At 36.4% G+C, this 21,148-nt stretch overlaps 1 protein-coding gene across 4 annotated transcripts in view; it reads left to right on the forward strand.

Annotated features, from left to right (window-relative positions):
* DLG5 (discs large MAGUK scaffold protein 5) overlaps positions 1-21,148 on the forward strand; it is a 98,295-nt gene that overhangs the window by 63,127 nt on the left and 14,020 nt on the right. For 3 of the 4 annotated variants that reach the window (XM_059851293.1, XM_059851290.1, XM_059851292.1), the window contains 14 exons: positions 324-554; positions 1,587-1,771; positions 2,389-2,514; positions 3,174-3,306; positions 6,149-6,276; positions 6,971-7,146; positions 7,664-7,767; positions 8,579-8,671; positions 9,509-10,528; positions 13,545-13,683; positions 15,467-15,614; positions 16,114-16,235; positions 17,304-17,393; positions 18,612-18,780. In XM_059851293.1, the coding sequence (XP_059707276.1) occupies positions 324-554; positions 1,587-1,771; positions 2,389-2,514; positions 3,174-3,306; positions 6,149-6,276; positions 6,971-7,146; positions 7,664-7,767; positions 8,579-8,671; positions 9,509-10,528; positions 13,545-13,683; positions 15,467-15,614; positions 16,114-16,235; positions 17,304-17,393; positions 18,612-18,780 (2,864 nt within the window). The remainder of the gene's footprint in view (positions 1-323; positions 555-1,586; positions 1,772-2,388; positions 2,515-3,173; positions 3,307-6,148; positions 6,277-6,970; positions 7,147-7,663; positions 7,768-8,578; positions 8,672-9,508; positions 10,529-13,544; positions 13,684-15,466; positions 15,615-16,113; positions 16,236-17,303; positions 17,394-18,611; positions 18,781-21,148) is intronic. The other variant, XM_059851291.1, reaches the window with a different exon arrangement.

Genomic DNA, 21,148 nt, shown 5'->3' on the forward strand with positions numbered 1-21,148 from the left:
ATATTTAACTTTTTTTTTAAAAACACCAAGTCTGTCTGGTTTATAACCTTTTCTCATTAAGGTTCCTGAAAGCTATCAGTGCTCCCAGAATCTTGCTTACTTTTGACAAAGCACTGTGCTCATGTGATGGTGTGATATTTTTAATACCACATTTAATATTCTTTGCTAGTACTTACTTGTATGTAATGTGATCTGCCCCCATTTTTCAGAACATTGGTGGTAAACTCTCTAGGCTTTCAAGGTGTCATGACATGTTTTCAGTTGGAAATATGAACTGTTTCCTTCTGAACTTAACCTACTGCAAACAATGGATCTTGTTTTAGGAGCTAAACTCTGCTCTAGTGGAAAGAGATCGAGCCATTTGTGAGAGGAATGAGTTACTGGAAAAATACTGTCATGAAGTGAAGGACAAAGCTGAGGCCCAGAAGGAACTTGATCAAGCTTGCAAGGATATAGAGACAGTGAAGGAAGAAAGAGATGTTGCCAGGAAAGAGAGAACAGAAGCTATCATCCAGAGAGACCATCTGCTAAGGGAATATTATCAAGCCCGTCAGGTATTGCAAGTGATGCCTTGAATAATGCCTTTTTCTTTCTTAGCTTAGTTAGATCAATAACTTGCAAGACATTAAAAGTCTGGGCACATTGGGAGTCCTGCCTCTTTTCCTCAAGTCACTCTAAAATACAAGCATGTGCATGTATGTTCTTCAAGACATACTGACAGAATTTATTGTTTGGAAGAAATGCATTTGTGCTTCGTGTTAAGATTGTTTGGAAATATGAATAGAAAAAGTTCACATTTTAACCAAATTGTAACTCAATAAGTCCAGACTCATTAGTTTCCTTTACATTTTTGAAATTAAACACAAGCAGTTGTTTGCAAGCCCACAGGTTCTGATGGGCTGTACTGTTGTAGTTGGCTTGTGTTACTGTGCTGCAGGCTTGGAGTTTTCTGTGTGTATTTGTCTTACTGTTGTCACCATCTCTCTTATTCAAAATAGGGAATTTGGGAGGGACAAGTTAACTTCAGAATAAAGTAATTCTTATCTAAAACGAGAAGCATTAAATAAAAACTCTTTCAATTTCATCGCTCTTCAGTTTCATTGCTTTGGAATTAAGGGACCTGTATGAATCCCAAGTCTTGGGATTGTTGTCTCAGGGTAAATAATAGGTGTTAATGTGGGAAATATGTGTTGTCTATCTATACTATATATATACTATATGCAGTTGCATATGGTAGTGTATCTTGAGTTCTAAATTAAGTTGAAGGTTTTTCCTATCTGCTAAGCAGAACAAGATTGAAGCACAGAATGTCATCTCTGAAATATGACATATTCACTGATGTTATTTTCATGTGAGGATTCTTATTCAGTAGTTGTACAAATTTGTGTGCTACTGGATGAAATGCATTACAGCAGGTTTTATCTTTCTTCTCGACCCTCCCAAAGTTGTTGCTGAAATAAATGAATATTTTTCATTAAATCATAAGAATTTAATACATCCAGCTACATTAAGATAGCAAAAGCTGTTTGTGCATATGTATCTAAAAATTGTGCCTAAAATACTTATCTGTGTTTCTTTATTCCTAGATACAAGATTCTGCTACCCTAGACATAGAAAGAGCAAACAAAGAAATTGAAATGCTTCGGAAGCAATATGAGGCAATGTCACAAGAACTAAAGGAAGCTGTCCAGGAAGCAGAAGTAGCCAAGTGTAGGAGGGATTGGGCCTTTCAAGAGCGGGATAAGATTGTTGCAGAAAGGGAAAGCATACGGTAAACAACTGCTAGATGATACCTGAGTGATCTCTGTAACACCTGGTGCACAGTTGATGCAGTTCTAGGATGGCTGGATTTTGCCAGCACTTCCTCTGCACTAGCTGTCACGTGATGATTTTTTTAAAAATGTTGAGGGCACCTTACAAGATCTTTGTCATTTTCTGTGCTTTCATAACCAAAACGTCTCTAGTAAATACCCTTAAGTCTAACAGCACTGCTGTGTAGGAACTGCCAATCGTGCAATCTTTTAGGCATGCTATACTAATAATCCTGCTGTAGCTCTAGTCCTGCACATAATTCTTTGTCTGTGGGGAGATGCACAAAAAGTGTCCAACATATTTGCTACTAAATATCTCTAAGGAGCTAAGAAAAATACTTAAATAAGGGGTTTTTCTGCTAGTTTAAAGAAGATAAGTAGAAATAAGATTCTGAAAGGGATGAAGAATTAAGACCTAGCATATGTCATTTTTTTCTTCCTTATCCTTTTTTTATTTTGCAGATAGAAACCTTTTGAAACTGTTTTTTGCAATTTTACATTAACTATACGATGTGGTAAAACCAGTTTACTTTAATAGGGTTTTAAGTAACTAGATTGACACCTTTTTCTTTTGAAGAACTTTGTGTGACAACTTAAGGAGGGAGAGAGACCGAGCTGTGAGTGACTTGGCTGAAGCTCTTCGCAACCTGGATGACATGAGAAAGCAGAAAAATGATGCTGTTCGTGAGCTGAAGGAACTGAAGTATGTTAGAGAAATGACCAAACTGCATTAAAGTTGGTGATGAAAACTTTGTGTTGTTAGCTGTGTTCTTAAGAGAACCATATGTTGTTGCAGCTTTAGGCAGCAGGCATTCATGTTATTGTGTGTGGAAGCACTGCCTGTGTTTTTAGTTATCATGGAAATGATCATGCCGGACACTATCTGTTTCATCTTTTTAATGAGACTCATAGTGTAAGCTTTGTGCTGTGGAGACACACTTAATAACGGGATCCTTTCACTGAAGTCCTATTAACTGCAGCTTAATTCCTCTCAACTGTTTACTCACTGGTTTATGGGAGAGGTTTTGTCTTTGGTATTTATCATGCCCTACATACTGATGAATCTCATCGGAGGGCAAATTAAATGCATTTTGGAAGATGTGAAAAACCTAGTTGTGCACTTTGTCTTACATTTTTTGCAATAGTTTTATATGACTATGTTAAGACAATGTATGGAAATGGAAAGTCAGTTTGACAGCAGACCAAGAATATTGCAAAGATAGAAAACAAAGGAAATTTTTGACAGCTTGGATTTTTGATTTAGAAAACCAAATATAATATCCATCACAATCTTACCATTATTTTTCAGTTTATTTAAAAGGGGGTTGTCTATGTCTGCAAGTAATAATTTTCTTTGCCTAGGGAAAAGATGGAAAATCAGTTGGAAAAGGAGGCCAGATTTCGTCAACTGATGGCCCATAGTTCCCACGACTCAGCCATAGATACAGATTCTCTGGAATGGGAAACAGAAGTGGTAGAATTTGAAAAAGACAGAGTAAGTAAAATCATATACTGTGCTGTCTTGTGTATTGGATAGCTCCAAAGCCAGTTATAGTCTTTAAATGCTAGATAAGATTAAAAATATGATTTTGGTCATTTAAATTTTTTAACGTTTGACCAAAAAACGTGTAGGCAGCAAGTGCAGTTACAGCTACATGAAAGTAGTTGATAAAACCAAGCTGTTATATACAAGCTTTATAATTTTTTTCATATGCATTATAAATAAAAATAGTTCCTCCATCTAATGTTGCAGTGTACCCAGGTCCGTGTAATGTGGTATAGTGGTCTCTAAATTTGTGATTCACTGCAGACATGGCATTGCTAAGGCAGCCAAAACTTAAAACGTGAAGGAAACAGTGATATTAGAGGCCAGTCTTTTACTGGCAACAACCCTTAAAATCTCTGCATAAAATAGTTAATGTTTTACATTAAGGTATTTATCCTACTTTTGCTCAGATCTGCTGATTAGAAATTTTAAAGTATTAAAAGTATTTATTCATGGTTTTAGGGAAACATTACTTTTCAGCTTGAAAATCTGGGATGAAAGGAGATGCTAATCTCTTGCTTGTCTGTAGAGGAAATTAAATCTCTCTTCTGTTTGGGCATATTAAGTAAGGTTCTTAAGTTTAGCAAGCCAGATAACCTCTACTTCTTATTATCCTAGTAGTATTTTTCTCCATATAATTTCACTTTTTTTTTCACTGTAGCCTAAAATTTTTAATTTGCTGCAATGTATGTAATTCTTTTATGCTTTTCTATGTGACATGTTTGGTTGGTACATCCCATTGTTAATGGTAACTTTTTTGGGCACATAAAATACACAGGTAGTCTTCCAGATTGGGATTCATTTATAACAGCTTCTGTATGTAGCAGAATTTCTTTGTCATTCCTGAATGACAAACTTTAGTGATTAAATTCTGTCAAATTAAATCCCTTTCATTCTACTGCAGTATTCAGGGGTCATCTTTTCTTATGCTCTTCCAATCTGTCTGTGTTCTGACAGTGCATCCCTACAAAATTAGTAGTATGTTTCTTTCTTGGCACAAAAAATTAGATTCTGAAATGCATATTGAAAAGATTAGATATTATATTATAATATTACGTTCTGAAATACATATTGAAAAGATTAGATGAACTGAATACTGATGTTGATCCATCAGAATCACCATCTGTAAATTCTTTCTGGAATAATAATGTAATAATTCCCCTTTGACCAAGCTGTTTCAGCACTTCTGATCAGCTCCATCAGTTTTGTTCCTTCTTGTTTTAACTGATAGCTAGTAATTTTGCTTTTCCATTGTGTGTTAAATTAACTAGTAGGTCTAGTGTATGATGTGCCTGTGCTAAACAGCGTAGCAGTGTGATGAATTTTTCATTCATGTGTGGTTATTTAGTTATTCTTTACTTCAAAGATTGCTCTACATGTTTGCATCACTGAGATCAGATATGTGCACTTTGTCATTTGGATGCGTTTCCCTTTTTTAAACATAGGATTACATTTGCAGCTATCAGATTATAGTAATAATACTGTGCCAACCTTGATCAAATATAGGGAAAAATCTTTGCTACCAGCATTTGAATTCCAGGGTCAAGACTACAGAGTTTAATACATTTCAGTTGTTTTATTTTTGCTTAAACTTCGCGTGTCTTATTAAACTTGTGTTATACATAATCACTCAGCTCAAAACTAAGAGAACTAAAACTCATTTTTCAGCTCTGATGCTGTGTGATGATACTGTGATCTCTACTTGATCCTTTTTTATGTCAGCCTCATGCTCTTCCCTATGAAATTTTTGTCTTAGGTAGGATATTGGGAAGAATCATAAGGATTTTAGGTTTTTTTTTTCAGCTTTAGCTCAATTTATTTTCTGCTAAATCTTTATCTTTTTGCATGCTTTATCTCCAGCTTTTATCAGGCACCTTTTGTACTCCCTGAAGACGTTATGCTCTTCTCATTCTGATGGGTTAACTTGAACCATGCTTACACATCTGCTTTAGACTCTACTTATTTTTTTGATGTTTGATTTTAAAGTGCCACCACCCTTCATTATGCTGAGATGGTTGATCCAGTAGACAGATTCAAGTAGAGTTCTCTAATTTTTAGAAGTGTATTATTTAAAAGTGAAAATAGCAATAATAATTCAGTTTGTGGTCAGGTACTATTTTTTGAATCAGTTTTTTCCTTACAGTGACCTTATTATTTACCAAAGCAAGCACTACATTAAAATTTCCCTGTTTTGTTCCATGACCAATCTCTTAAAGATTTTTGTAACTTTTCACATCAAGAATTATCTAGTTTGGGTCAGGCTTGGTAGAATATCACCTCTAAATCTGTATTTAGAAATGGTCCCCCATAATGTTAGAGCTGTTTTTCTTGTTTATTTCTGGTCTCTGGTCATACCACAGCAGAGGTCTGCCTGAGTTTGCCACTAACACACAATGCTGTTTCCTTACCTTGCCAGTTGTTTTTTCCCCCATTCTTAGGAAACATGTCCTTATTTTCTTACTACACAACCAATATTGTACCTTACAACAGGTAATATGAGTCTGAATGGGCTTTTTCACATGCTCAGCTGCTTTTCTATTCCTCCTTGGTGAAGTTGCCCTTTTGTGTTATTTAAGTCTTAATCTGAGAGAGAAGGATCATTCCAATGCCAAAAACCTAATGGAAATGGTAGTTTATATATTTAAGTATAAAAAAATCAAACCTTACTGTACTGATGCAGGAACCCTGTAAACAGAAGTAAATAGAAGTACTGCAAACATGCAGTAATGCCTCCTGGTAACAGACACTGTTTGCCAGTGCAGTGGAATCACCTGTTATTAATATTTACTAGGATGATATGGACTTGAAAGCACTTGGATTTGATGTGGCAGAAGGTGTGAACGAGCCGTACCTCCCTGGAGACTGTGGGATCTTTGTTACCAAAGTAGACAAAGGAAGTATTGCTGATGGTCGGTTAAGGTAGGCTCTGATTTTAGAAGATACCTGTTGGGTTTTTGATCATAATAAACTAAATCTGAGCCTATTGGAAATTGTCATAATTTTTTTCATTTTTTGAAGTTCTTTTTTCTTTATCATTTGCCATGTGTATATTATTAATGTTGGTTGGAAAATCACACTGAGAAGGCCGATGCCTACAAGCATTACAGAAATTAAACGCTGTTTGACTCAGCACTCAAAACTCAAAAGAATCTGAAATGTTTATTTGTTGCACTGTGCCCTGTTTACTCCATTATTATAATCTCCTCAAACTTGTATTTATTTAAATTTTGGGGAAGACATGATGGTAAGTTGTTGAGGGGGGGGCAGGAGAAAAGTAGAGTTTAAGCACGGGATTGTTTGGAGCCATCTGCTATTCTTGGTGTTGATAGAAGCTTTTTAGTAACTTTTTGGTAACTCTTCTCAGTACAAAGCATTGAAGAAGTAGTCATTAGTGATTTAAGGATATTATTTTCCTGGTGAAATGCAAACTAGTAGTTCTGGTTTTCATTTAGCTGCTATTTAATGCTTTTTCAGGAATGGATAACTCCAGATAATGAAGGATGATTTTATTGAGATCAGCTCTGTTGCATGCCTTTTCATGGAACATTATTCATGTGCTGTGTCCAGCAAAGTGTGCTTATAACTGACTTACCTAATTCTGTATATCTACCAGAGTGAATGATTGGCTGCTGAAGATAAATGATGTGGATCTTACCAATAAGGATAAAAAGCAAGTTATAAAAGCTGTTCTAAATGGAGGAGGTGTTATTAATATGGTGGTTCGAAGAAGGAAGTCTTTAGGTGGGCGAGTGATAACACCTCTTCACATCAATGTTTCTGGACATAAAGGTAATGACTAAAAAGGATGGATGTCAATGGCACATGTTTGTTCAGCCAAATAAGGCTTGACATAACAGTACATATTCTCTGAGCCTTTGCTCAAATCACATTTACATGTTAATGACCTCCTAGAGGGGAGTTTTCATAATTTTTTTTAAGCAAACTAAGAATGCTGTTATTGATAATAGCTTCATCTTGTAAGTACAGGTTTTCTTTTTGTCCTTGGGTGGGTTTTAGTTGATTCTTTTTTAAATACTTGTTTCTAGTTGGCTGCCTGTGTGGAATGTTTGTGGGAGTGTAAACAAATCTGTTAAACCCAGTTGTCCCATATTTGTGTGATTATATCCATTTTTGGGATAATTAAAGTCCTTGTTTTCCCCGTCTTGTTATTTCTTTGAAACGATTTTCAGAAATTGAAACTCAGCTAGATTGGTAGTCATATTTCTTTCTTGTGCAGGCAGGTCAGACATGGCATTTGAGCAATATATTTGAATTGCAGAATCAAATTCTTCTCTGTCTATTTCAGATAGTGGGGTCAGTCTCGAAAATGGAGTATTTGTTGCTGCTGTGGTGCCTGGAAGCCCAGCTGCCAAAGAGGGTTCCCTTACTGTGGGAGATAGAATAATTGCTGTAAGTGTTAAAAATCCATTTGTCTTTTTAAATTTTTATTTATTTTGAAGTGTTATCATTGATGTTGCTCTTTAGGATGCCAAACATTTCAATAATTTTTACTTTTGCAATATTAAATCCTTTTTGTAAATTCACTGGATATTTATTCTAAATTAATGTTTATGTATGCTGAGTGATGAATATAATGTGCAGCTTATTTCCTGAGTTCATATTAGAATTTTTGTCAGAAGCATTAGCTTATTCTTTACACTTGGCTCTTTTATATATATATATATATATATATATATATATATATATATATATATATATATATACATATATGTATATATACACACACACACACATACACACATACACACATACACATATATCTATTTGTCATTCTTATACTGACTAGGAAGGGTCAGTTCCAAAAAGGCATCCCTTCATTGAATGAGAGGTTCCTTGTCTTATAAATGTTGGTACCACAGCTGTCATCTGTTCTGGGGAGGGAGTCTGTCCCTGCTGCCCTTGCAGCCTTACAGGATGGGTGTGGTTTGTGCACTGTGGAAGGGGAGGTGATTGCTGCTGGTACAGCTGCACAGAAGGTGTAGTGAACTGGTGGTGTCATGCTGTGTCCCTGCAGGAGTAGCAGATTGGATTTAGGAGTTGTCCATTTTCCACTCTTGAAAATGCACAATCATCAACCAGACTTCAGTCACATATATGTGTAGGCTGGTGTTTTCTCTGTCTCAGAGATCATCTACCTTAAATCCTCCCTACCTATTACCTTGGATTTACACATATCTATTGTGGTTTCTTTTGTCTGCAGATCAATGGCATTGCACTAGATAATAAGTCACTTACTGAATGTGAAGCTCTGCTACGAAACTGTAGGGATTCCCTTACTCTGTCACTCATGAAGGTGAGTAACGGAAGCTAAATTTGCAGAATTCTCTTGAACTTTATGCAGAATTATTGTAATTGTTCAAGGAAGAATATATGCAAGAAAATTAGTATATCAAAATGGGAAAAAGACAACCGTCTGGATGCATTTCTCTGGTGGTATGCTTCCTCAACAGTTATTTCCAAAGTAAGGCTCTTGTGCCATCTAGTAGGAAATGAGATTAACTTACTGTCTTCTTTCCCATTTGTTTGCTGGTTACATGAAATTAGCACTACCACAATTGCTTGCTGCTTCCTGGGTTTTGCTTCAGAGCTGCAGCACTTTTGTACTTGAAAGATAAGCTTCTTGCTGGCTAAAAAAAGTTAGCTTTTAGTCAGGAGGGAGTTGTGCAGAAAATGAACTCTTGCTATCATGAAGATTAAGTATAAGGCTTTGATTTTCAGGTTTGCTTTTTGAGTTTAGAATCCCGTTATTCTGGCCCTGTTAAATGGATTTTGAGTTTCAGATCTTGAGACCTTGAGGTTTTAAGAAAGTAAGGAGATGAAATGTTTGAGGGGAAGTGGGCAATGAAAGCTATCTTATTGGCATCACTTATCAGAGGCAGATGTAGAATTCAGGACCCTTCACTTTCAATTGAGTACTTTAGCCACCATGTGGAGTTGCCCTTTTGGAATTGTTCTAAAAATGTTAGAAAAATTTTTCTAGATTCATTTCATCTGATGTTCTGTGCTTTGAATTGTGAGATATTACAAAGTGTATATTCAGGTATGGATAAATCAAGGAGGGTAGGATATGACTCATACTAAACGAAATCAGCCACAATAATAAGGTGATCACATGTCATTTTTGTTTTAGGTTTTTCCTCAGAGTTCTTCTTGGAGTGGTCAAAATATATTTGAAAATTTGAAGGATTCAGAAAAAATGTCAAACTGTAGAGTTCATGCATCAGAGATACAAGCACAAAATAAAAGAAATCTGAAACTCAACAGCTCAACCCAGACTGACATTTTCAATCCAGACATCATGGATGGCAAGAAGGAGCAGAGCGATCAGGGCAGCACTTCATTTTGCGATCACAAACCTTTCCCTAGTAACACATTACGAGTTGACTCTCGTAGGAACACAGTGCACAGTTGCCATAGCAATTCAGAACACAGTCTCAGCTCCTTCAGCCCAGAGACATACGGGGACCAAGGCTATGGAGCTGTTGACGTGGACAACAGGAGGCTGCCTTACGAACCGACAGGAACTGACTGTGTGATGGTTGAGACAGCATTTGACAAAGGACATGGAACTAAGCATAGTGGTGGTACCTGGCCAAAAGTCATGGTTAATATCTCAGCAACAGAAACAGAAAAGTTCTCTGTGTATAAAAAGCCAAAACAAAGGAAATCTATCTTTGACCCTGATACTTTCAAAAGGCCACCAACTCCTCCCAAACTGGACTACCTTTCCCCTAATCAGGTGACAGGCCATTCACCTCAGCCATCAAAAGCTGAAGTGGCTTCAACTCCTCCAACTCCTCCTAAGAGAAGTGACTCCATCAAATTTAAACATAAACAGCAGGCAAGCTCTGCATCAGAGTCTACAGTAACGACGGGATCACCACCCACCAGCCCAGCCACTGCCCAAGCTCCAGTTTCCTTGGCACTTAAACAGGACTCTGCTACTCTCAAGGGGCGCAGCAGGAACGCTGGGCATTATTATCGGGAGGAGGGAATTGACTGCACTCACCTGTCTTCAAGGAAATCCTGTGAAGATGACATTGGCTTTCAGAGAGTTGAAGAGCCAGAGATCAAGAGACCGCGACCAAAATCGGCTCCTGCTCTGAGGCATAAAATGACCCCTGTGCCCATTCCTAATCCTGCACTTCAGGTAGCATCTTGGTATATTGAAGCACAAAACTAGAAACCTTGAAGTGTGTTAGCAGTGTGGTTTTGGGTGCCCAGTTATGTACCAGAGCAGGAGAAACATAGCCCATCCTCAGAACTCAGGTTCTTCTTCAGAAGGCCTCAGGCTCAGTTGGCCCTTGGCAGTACCACAAAACACAAAACCAACATGTGGAGTTCCAGTATTTACCAGGCAGTGGTGGCCACCAAACTGAAAGATAGTGTTCTGCTTGGCCGCCATACCTGGGGTTTTAATGCTGCTTGTTGCAACATCTGGGCTCTTGTATGTTTTTGACAATGCGAAAAGACAAATAAAAACACAAAGCATCAGCTTTAGAAAAACTGAAAATAGGGTTTCTGAAGTTTTACTAAGTTGGGTTGGTTGTCCAGGTCACAGTACAATTTAATGGACAAAGATGTACCACCCATAAGGTTTTTTTTTTTTCCAAGTCTTTCGATGTGTCAAAATAATTTTGTACATCTTATCTGAAATTCAAAGGGTGTTAGGCCTATTACACTATAAAGGTGAACTGTTTATTAGAATATGATGCATGCTCAAAATCAGCATATAATTTGTTAGAATAAAGAGCCCTGCCGAGAAATGGTGGGCCATGTCTTGACAGAGTGGATGGAAGAAAAATTTTTGTGCTCTGGGAACGACCTATTTAGATGAATGCATCCTATAGTGACATAATCAATAATGCTATTTCAGATCCTCTGCCTCAGATTTGCTCAGCTGGCAGATGGAGGTTTTTTTTTTATTTTCCAACTAAAAACAGAAGTTGATAGAAGTGTGATTTTTTTTGTTAAATGTAATTACATCATAATGACTTAGAATTTCATATTCTTTTCCCTTATTTGTTTATACATGGGTAATCTCACCCTGTTCACAGAGTTTTAGAAACAATACAGATGGCAGATGTGAATTGGAAGTAGTGCAGGGATTAGAGCCTTGTATATGCAAAAATACTGGTGTAAGAGAACACCTGGCAGGTTTTTATGCCTTTTTTCTTGTCTGCTTCCATTTTGTTTTGTCTACGTCCATTCCTTATGCATTCCCAAACATTTTTGGGGAAAGATAGTTATGGAGTGCTTTAGGCCTCTGTGTCAGCACTGCTCAGCAAAAAATGAAAACATGCCTCTATTACCAGCACAATCAAGAAAACCATAGTCCATAGTAGCTACTATGAAGAACATTAACTCTGTCCCAGCCAAAACCAGCACAACAAACGACTGAAAGCATAAGAGTTCAATTTTGTAGCTGTAATCAGCAGATTTGGTCTGAAGAGCATTATGCTAAGAGAAAGGTCACAAGAACTGCATTGCACAAAGTGCAGGGGGGCATATTGTGATCTCATATTTTAGCATGTGTGTATCAACAAAACAAGATCAAGATACTGAACTTGTTTGAGTAGGGTGTTTGCTTTATACAGAATATCAAGTTGATCCATTAGCACTGATAGTCCCATTCCTCACTGTAGTGCATTGTCATGGGCATATGCACCACCCCAGTTATAATTGTAGTAGTGTTTGTATAGTGAGTAAGGAGTTGCCAGTTGTGACAAGGACACATGTAGGTGGGGACTTATGCCCAGGAGATTTGTTAGCTGGAACAGAGTGGGTGGTTTGGCACTCACTGTTGAAGAGACCACAGGGTACATGGGGACATGTTGCGATTGTTTCAATGTGCTGCCCAAGCTGTGTTACAGATGGCAAGGTAGGTGTTGGTTTGAGGTAAAGAAGAAAATTGTATAGTAGAACTACAATGACTTTTTTTTGTTTTGCTTTTTTAAGGTTAATTTATGTCTTTGTTAATTTTTAGTTTTAGTATTAAATTAAAACTAGGTTCTATGATTCTTTTTTATTTTTCTTCACTTTCTCCTGTCCACCCAGAAAATAGGCAGAACATTATAACTCTGAAGTTGTTGGCCGGAGAGCACAAGTGATACTGTGCCTCAAAATGGGAGCATCAGTCACTCTGAAATTTTTTTTTCTGGTGGAATGCCCTTGTCTGTTGCAACTATATGGCGCTGTTTGTGACAGTGTGCAGTCAGCATGCATTCACTCCTGAAGAAGTATTTGTAATAGCAAAATACAGTGTAATTTAATTTTGTAGCCATAGTGGGTGTTGTTATTTTATTTAGATGTGTATAGACACAGTTAATTTTGTGTACTTTGATAAGTTGATAAATTTAGGCGTGCTTTAATTCCTGAATAGGAGGTGGAACAATTACTAGTGCAGACATGAAAATTATCAAGAACTGGTTCTAAGAAGGCACCTGTGCCTTTTTGAGTCTTTGTGCTATCAGTTATTCTTCATTTAATTAAAATACCATTATCATAAAAACTTAAAGTACATTTTCAATATTTTTTTTTTACTTTTTTTGAGCATCAGTCACATACTCTGTGTTGTACATTTCAAATGTGTGAACGCTGTGTGCTGAGCCCTGCATTTGCAGCTCTCCTGCATCACTGTCAATGTCTGAGCTATTCTTATATATGTTCTTAACTCACCAGCGTCTACTTGCTATATACAGAACAGAAGTTGTGAAGAAACACTTGTTGTTCAACAACAAGTTGATTTGCTTGTTGAAGAGAGGTTACTCCTCATGTATCTGGAAATGCAGGCTTATAGGAAAATGCTTTCTGGCTTTTTAGCCAGATTTTCTGTAGCAAACACTTGTGACAATAGCAGCTGAAATATCCTGTGAAAGCAGAGAAATGTAACTGTATGCTGGGTGTTTCATTGATGCAAAAGGTATCAGTTAAATTGCAAATATTGGTTTAAAAAGATTACAAAATAATAAAAAATAGTAATGAAGTGGGATGGAGGAAAAATGGATAGAAGGACATAATTGAAAGACAAATGTCTAAGAAGCACTGGGGTGGCACATTCTGGAACCGATACTTGAAAGTTTGATGTTGCTTATAGTCCCACAGTTTGACTGTTTTACTCTTTTGAATCTCTAACTTCCTGTAATCAAATTTCTATGTTCTTGTAGGTGCAGAAATACGCTCCAGCTAGTGAGGAGCATCTGTCTCCAGAGCTACAGGAATGGGCACCATATTCCCCCAAACGTTCTGCTAGGCACAGCGATGGCTTTGTGCCTCCTGCCTTATACCCTGGCAGCATGTCAGCAGGTGAGTGGCAGAACTCCAGACTGATTCTAGGAATGCCCCAAGTCACTTGTTCACACTGGACAATATTGGGGATTACTTGTGTTAAGTACAGAAGAAACACGACTCACCAAACCTGTTTCCATGGTCTGTTGTAGTCTGAACACGGTGTGCTCAGCTTTTGGACTGTAAAGAAGTGAAGCCTGATTAAGAATCACTAAGGAAGCTGAGCAACTTCTGGCTGAAGCATTTGTGTTTCATCAGTTTCTGTGCAGAGGAGTTCTCAATACATTAGTGCAGAACAAGGTGTAGCCTGTCCTTTAGGAGGAAAAGTAAGATTTTCAGTATTTTTGAAAGTAAATGAAGGTATCCCAGGCTTTAGCTGCTTTATTTCTGAAATTCCTCCAAGGAAAAAATCTGATATTCAGGAAGTGAAACATATTAAGTTGTACCAGTTGGAAACATTTGGGGTATCTGATGTTGAGTGCCCAAACTGGCTGTGATCTTAATCAAAGTGAAAGGTTAAATGTGAGTGTGTTTGAGATATGAAGATACTGAAAAGGGGACTCACAGGAAGCTCAATATATATTAGTATAATCAGGACAGAAAACATCATTTTGTCTCAGTTGATTGAAGAGTTTTTGGTATTGAACTTCTTGTTAGCAGGTTTTGAATTGGCACTGACTAAATGGAGTGCTTAAGGAAGTAATTAGGATATTGTATGCTAGTTAATTTGTAATAGTCAAGAAGCATTTGGTAAATGTGTTTTTCGATAGATTGCTCAGTCTTTAGTGTCTGGTTTTAGGTTTCAGTTTTCAGCAGTTGTATATTAAATTCCCAGTCAGGTGATACTGATTTTTATGAGTTTATCCTCTCTTCTTGTAAGCCCCAAACTCCTGTAAGTTGTAGAAGTTATGGAGGATTTTATTCTTTCTGGAGAACATGAAGGTAATAATCTGAGTATCTGGAACGTTGGACAGCTTCAAGCAATGGTGTCTCAATCAGTTGAAAAGACATCCTCAAGAGTAACTCAGACCAAGAAGCTTTTGCTCTTGTTTGATTTCTTTCACTCTTCTCTCACTTTCTCTCTTGTAGAAATAGTATTAAAAGTACCTTACAGTTATCTTTTATCTTAGCGTGATACTTTTGCGCAATAACTGAGTCGAGTCAAACCTACTTTAGACAGTATTTGACAATACGAGTCTATGTCTTGAAATTTTTGCTACTGTGTTCTATGCTACCAACTCATTTAAAGGGAAATTTTAAGTTACATTTTGGTTTATTACTGAAGGATGAATATACTTAAAAAAGCAGCTTGAGTAATAAATTTCAGAAATAAACATCAGAATTTAAAGTCATGATAGAAGTGGGACCCTTTGAAACAACAAAAGAGAGGAACCAGAATAATTATAGCTGCAGTCAGTTCAAGTGACAAATGAAATCTTGCATGCTGGTTGGATGACTAAATTCTGAATGTCTATTCCTGGTTAAAAAATTTCTGTACTTGAAAATAGAAGATCTTTTATTTACTAGCACATATTAAAATCATATGCTGTGAATGGCTTCATTTTTGCTAATATAATCCACTTTATTACTGACTCATTACAGAATTGTAAAGAAGATTTTAAACATGCATGTATTATCAAAAAGGTGTTGTATGGTGCTTAATAATGTATTTGTATACTAATATTTTTATTTATCATACATGTAAATGTTAAAATATGTAATTATAAAACATTAAGGTTTATTTTAAATCTGGACTTTTTATGCTAATAATGTTGATAAGAATATGCTTCTATCATTGAAGCAGGGACAGTACCAAGAAGCTTAGCACCGTGTCCTGCAGTGACTGCTGTCATGAGAAATCCAATCTATACTGCCTGGAGCCATAGAGTTCACACCAGCAATTGCCCGTCAGTTGCCAGCCAAATATGTCACCAGCATCTGCATCCCAGGTGTTTTTAAATTTATGTCTCCCTACAATTTTGTTTTCATTAGGGTAAAATTGCTTCTAGTAGTTTGGTAGAGTGCAGAGTGAAACATGCTGCTATTGTGTGTTATTTTGATCCAGTAGTCTCAAAACCATTATGGCATATAAATGATGTGCCAGTTGCTTTCATGTCTTTCAGCAACTGATGGATTAGGTTTTCCTCTGCCCCACTGACTGATACTGACAAATAAAAAATTTTTTTTAATTAACTGATTTCTAACTTTTTTTCTTGAAACTGCCAAAACAAACAAAGCTTTCTTCTGTTTTATATACATCAAGGCTATTTTTCTTCTGTCTTCTAATAATTCATAAAATGATGGGACAATGTGGTAGTGGAAATGAAAGAAGCATTCATTTTATTCAGTACATGGGCTAACCAAAATCTTTTGTTGGTCAGTTTCTGTTTGCTGAGGTTCTTTGCCCAGTTCTAACTGTTGCCCTATTCTGCTTTTCTTTTGATGTAGCTCCCAGCATCAAGGTCGCCTGAGTTTGGACCTAAGTCATAAACACTCCAATGACTACTCTGAAAATTCACGTACAAGAGCATCTCATGGCTCAAATTCATTGCCATCTAGTGCCAGACTTGGTAACCAGCTTTTCTGATTTATTTTCTGTGGGATTCCTGTATACTGGAGAAAATTATAAATGGAAAACTCCTTAAGTACACTTGTTATGGGATTGTCATGGTTGGCAAAGCCTAAAAGCTTCTGGTGTTCCTTTGGTTCATTTCCTGTGAGTTTATGACTAAAGGTGTTCCCTGGAAGTTGCTGTGGTTAGTTTGTTCTTTACAGTCTCTTTGAAATGGTCTCTGTGTGTGAGGGATTCTCCTTTCCATGCCTGTTACTCTTTAAAAGTATCCTTAGAGAGTTGGGACACAGGGCCAGATGCTGAGGTTCAATGAGCTGGTGAGAGGAAAGCAAAGGAGAGAGCCCCTTGAACAAACAGTCAAGGATGACTAATAGAAAAATGTAAATTGTATTCTTGGAAAATAAAGTATACTTATGTTTAGTTGACTGACATGTAAATATTTTGTTATGCCTAGCCTAATGACACCAAAGCAAATGCATGCTTTATAGCAGTGACATTTTAACATTTTAGAATTATTTAAGTTTTTAATTAAATAATTCTAAAATGTGTAATAACTGGGGACTTTATATGTGCTTGTGTTCCTGTGTTCCATCAAAGATTGAGTAGAGCATGGTAGCTTTCTAAGCACAGCAAAAAGGGGCATAACAATTTGCAGCCAGTATCTGTGATGCTGTATTCATCCAAGCAGAATGTAATCAAAATATTTTAAATGCCCTTTACCAAGTCCCATGGATTCTTAGTGAACAGAGATGTTATATTCTTGCTTGGACTTGGAGTAAATTTTAATTTAGTAGGAAAATACTAAAAATATTTTTTCATACAAGTATGTACAGTGCATATATACTGTGTAGCTGCATTGTGTTCTGTTTATACTGATTGTGTAATCAAGATAATTTGCTATAATTGTGATATTCGCATTTATGTGGGTAATCATCAAAGCTTTTGCCTTGATCATTTAGAGGCCACTTTAATGCTCTTTGAAGAAGTACAATCTAAATGTACTTTTTTTTGTTGATTGTAGTTGCTTTTGTTTTGTCTTTTTATTTTTTCCTTGTTTTAAAAATAGGTTCTTCGAGTAACTTGCAGTACAGAACAGAACGAATTAAGATCCCTTTAACACCAAGATATCCAAGGTCCATGATGGGCTCTGACAGAGGTGAATTATTTAATAAGTAATTTTAGTTATACTGGTTTCAGCATAACCAAAACAAATCTCTTGCAGTTGTTAAATCAGGTTATGCCACAGTCTAAGTAGGACAATTTTATTAAGGTTACAAAATCTGCATTTTGCCAGAGAAATGTTAAAAAAGAAAAGAAACTTTCTAGTGAAAGTTGTTTTTTCTGATGGTTGACTCGAGTACTGGCACACTGAGTAAAAATGCAGAAAGTAGTAAGAATAAGCATTGCTGTATGTTTTGTAGTTGTTGTTTCTTCTAGAATGATGCCTTGAAAATTTTAAGTGAGCTGACATGCCTTTTTTTTTTTGTTTGTTTCTTTAAGTATATTATTTGCTTACTGTTGTGTCACTGATTGTAAATTATACTTCAAAATGCAGTGAAAATATTTCAGTACTTCATTCAAAATTGCTTAGTGGGAGATGTTTAAAGACAGGCAGTAGTTGGAGTGCGGCAGAATCAGGAGTTTGCTGACAGCAATCAGCAACTCTTTGCTGCCATCACTGCTCAAATGTTCTGCAGCCTTAATGTATTGTGTGCAATGCTTTTCCTAACTGGGCCAATAAAGTTCTGGAAAATATCTTTCATTTGTGATTAATAATTTGAGGTCTATTTTCTGTTGCTTTTCAAAGGGAGCAAATTGTCATGGCACTTGTTCTGTAGATTACTTAGGAAGGGTACAACCAGGGTAAAGATGCAATCTAAGTCATGTCAAGCTTGTTTGAATTTTCAGAGCTTTCCTGCCTCTCTGTGTAGGATGCATGCTTGACTTCTGTTATCTTTTTCAGGTGTCACATAATGTACCTCCTATGTAAAGTGAAGGGCTGCACATAAATATTTTATTTGAAAACAAACCTACGTATTAGATTTTTATTTTACTTCTTTCCTGTCTTTTATTTTTCTTAAACGTGCTCTTTAGACACACTCCTGGTGTAGCTTGTCTGTAACCTTGTCTCCTGTTGAAAATGGCAGTAGTTGTTTGCACTTGGAGAGGACAAGTTTAACACAGAGTCATTAAGGACAGTAAGTTTGCACTGTCTGAAATGAGTTGCCTGGTCTTCCTAAGCCATGACTAATAGATAGTGAACAGTCAGTCCTCTTTCTTGGCTCAGATGTGTGTGGTGTCTTTCACTGTGTCTGGGTAGATCTGCCAACTATGACAGATGCAGGACTCTAAAACTCCTGTTGCCTCTTCCTAGGCTCCTTGTCACACTCAGAATGTAGCAGTCCCAGCTTGATAACTCCTCCCCAGTCACCTCTTAACTTGGAAACGTCCTCCTTCACCAGCAGCCAGTCTCAGAACTCCCTTTCTACATTACCTAGGATTTCCATTAGCCCTGTATCTGTTGGAGAACGTAGAAAAGATAGGTAAGGCCCCCATGTTTTTTGTTTATAATACCAATGTGTCTGAGGAAATTTTGTGCGTTTATTAGCCTGAAGGAATGTGAACGTTTAATTTAAATGAAAAATATGGAGATGCAGAGGTGCATCTCAGGTCCTGTTGTTGAATGTTTTTTCCTTTAGATACTGTTTAAGAGATCTTTTTGTAGATTTTAAGAATGGGTGATTTCATAAAGGTTTTGTTTCTTCCGTGTTAGACTCATGGTAACACCAAGTAAGAGCAGTTTAAATTGGAATATACTCTTTCAGTTCAACTACCTCACATGCTTATTTATGATAGCCTTGTTCTGTATTCTAGAAATCTAAACAAAATTAAGACCTAGTAACATCTGATAGCTAAATATCAAGTGCCTTAGCATTGCAGAATATGTGCTCCAACCACTGTGCCTTGTGTCCATATAACCAGATAAAATGAAAAATTGAGCACATAACTGTGGAAGAGCAGTACAGGTGCAATTTTACTTCAAGCAGTACAGAACATGTACAGATGCAATTTCACTGCTCTGATCCCTTTGGCTGTACCTGGACCACTGCTAGTAATAGCATTCAGTATATGTGTAGGTGCTTGCAGAATTGGAATCTAACATGATAGCTTTCTTAAAAACATGGGCTTTGTGTTTAATGACCCTATATCTCACAATGAATATTTCAAAGATACATTGCTTATAGTATCAGTCTTGGACATCTGTTTTCATTTTAACCTGATCTGGCTAGACTGTATACATGAAAAGGTTTACAAAAATTCAAAGCATAGAACAGTAAGACACAAATTTGAATCAGACTTTTATTTCCAGTAAGGCAGCTAAATGCCACTCTGGCAGTGTAAAAGAGCTCTGATGTGTTGAAATAGATTAGATTTATGTTAGCTTCAAGACCCTTTTGTGTGCTTAATTTATGTGAAAACACTGACCATAAAAATGTGAATGATAATATTGTGAGGATGTTCTGTATTTTAACTTTTCTGGTGGTAATAAAAAGTTGTTTATAAAATGTTATGTGAAACTTTTGTCTTGTTTGAAGAATTTGTGACTAAGTTATTGTAGCAATTATAGAATGACTTGTATACAAAGAACAGCGTTATTTGAAAGGAAACATATAGAGGTTTTTGTGAATTTATCTTCCTTCTTCAGTGTGACACTTGTACTACATGTACTCAACTTCTGTTCTTGTATAAATGTTCCTCTGATTGTCACTTGCAAATTCTGAGTGTCTTTTCTCTTTCTCATGACTAATGATGTGAGTGTTCAGCTGAACAAGCTGGGGTTTTGGCAGCCTGTATCTGTGTCTTTGAGCACAAGATACATGTTCTGATCTCTGGGAAATAACAATTTTTCTTAATGTTGATCATATTATTGAAGTACATCCAGGTTCCAGCCCCATTGCTCTTTCTGTGCTTATGTATAAACCACAGTCTGAATTCATTTACTAAAAAGAGTATAATTCTAAGGTTTGGTGGTGGGTTTTTAAAACAAAACAAACTATTAAATAGTTATCAGTTTAGGAAAGTAGCTACTTAAATCTATCCTAAGAAATTTTTAAATTTTGCAGGGTTTTATAAGCTTTCCATTTCTTACAAAATACAAATAATTCACTTGGCCTTTCCCCAGATAAAATTAATAATTAAATAGATTTTAAACAATTCAGTGTTTCTATTTGTTCTGTTGATTTTAATTTTAATGAAAATTAAAAGATCTCATCAATAAGGACTTTTTTTCTCTACTTCGTGTCTAGTGATTCTGGCAGGCAGTCTAAATATTACAGAGAAGTGCTTCACTTGATTTTGATAAAACTGCTTATCAAATAAAATACCCTTTTAATGTTATCCTTCTTTTTTACTTTATTAGTGCTTTGCTGTACAGGCGTGGTTACCTGTCATTCTGTTCTTAATAGAATTCTCAGATATGTTTGTATAGGTTTGATTCCTTCTTACTCCAATCTGAAACAAATTAAAAGTGGGTGTGGTAGATGAAAAAGCAGAAAGGTACAATAGACAAAGCTCCAAAAGATGCAGTTTTAGTTTTTAATGTAGAAATAGACCTTGGTAAATTTTGTGACAAGAAGAAACTTCATATAATATTGCTTACGCACTCATAAGTGAGTGAAAAAGTAATCAGTTTTCTGCAAGTTATCAGAATTTAGTTATTTTTGGTTACATGCAAAAAATGTGAACATCAGTAATAAGTTCACTACATGGGTAAGCAGTTGCTGAGGGCATTACCTCTAATGGTGATGTAAGATGGCTGAGTTCCAGACTTGCATTCATGTCAACGGCCAACAGTTTTTATCTCATGTGCATTAATAAGCTGGCAAACTATTATGCCACTGCTGCAGAAGG

Source organism: Haemorhous mexicanus, chromosome 7 (genome assembly GCF_027477595.1).
Source record: "Haemorhous mexicanus isolate bHaeMex1 chromosome 7, bHaeMex1.pri, whole genome shotgun sequence".
NCBI lineage: Eukaryota > Metazoa > Chordata > Aves > Passeriformes > Fringillidae > Haemorhous > Haemorhous mexicanus.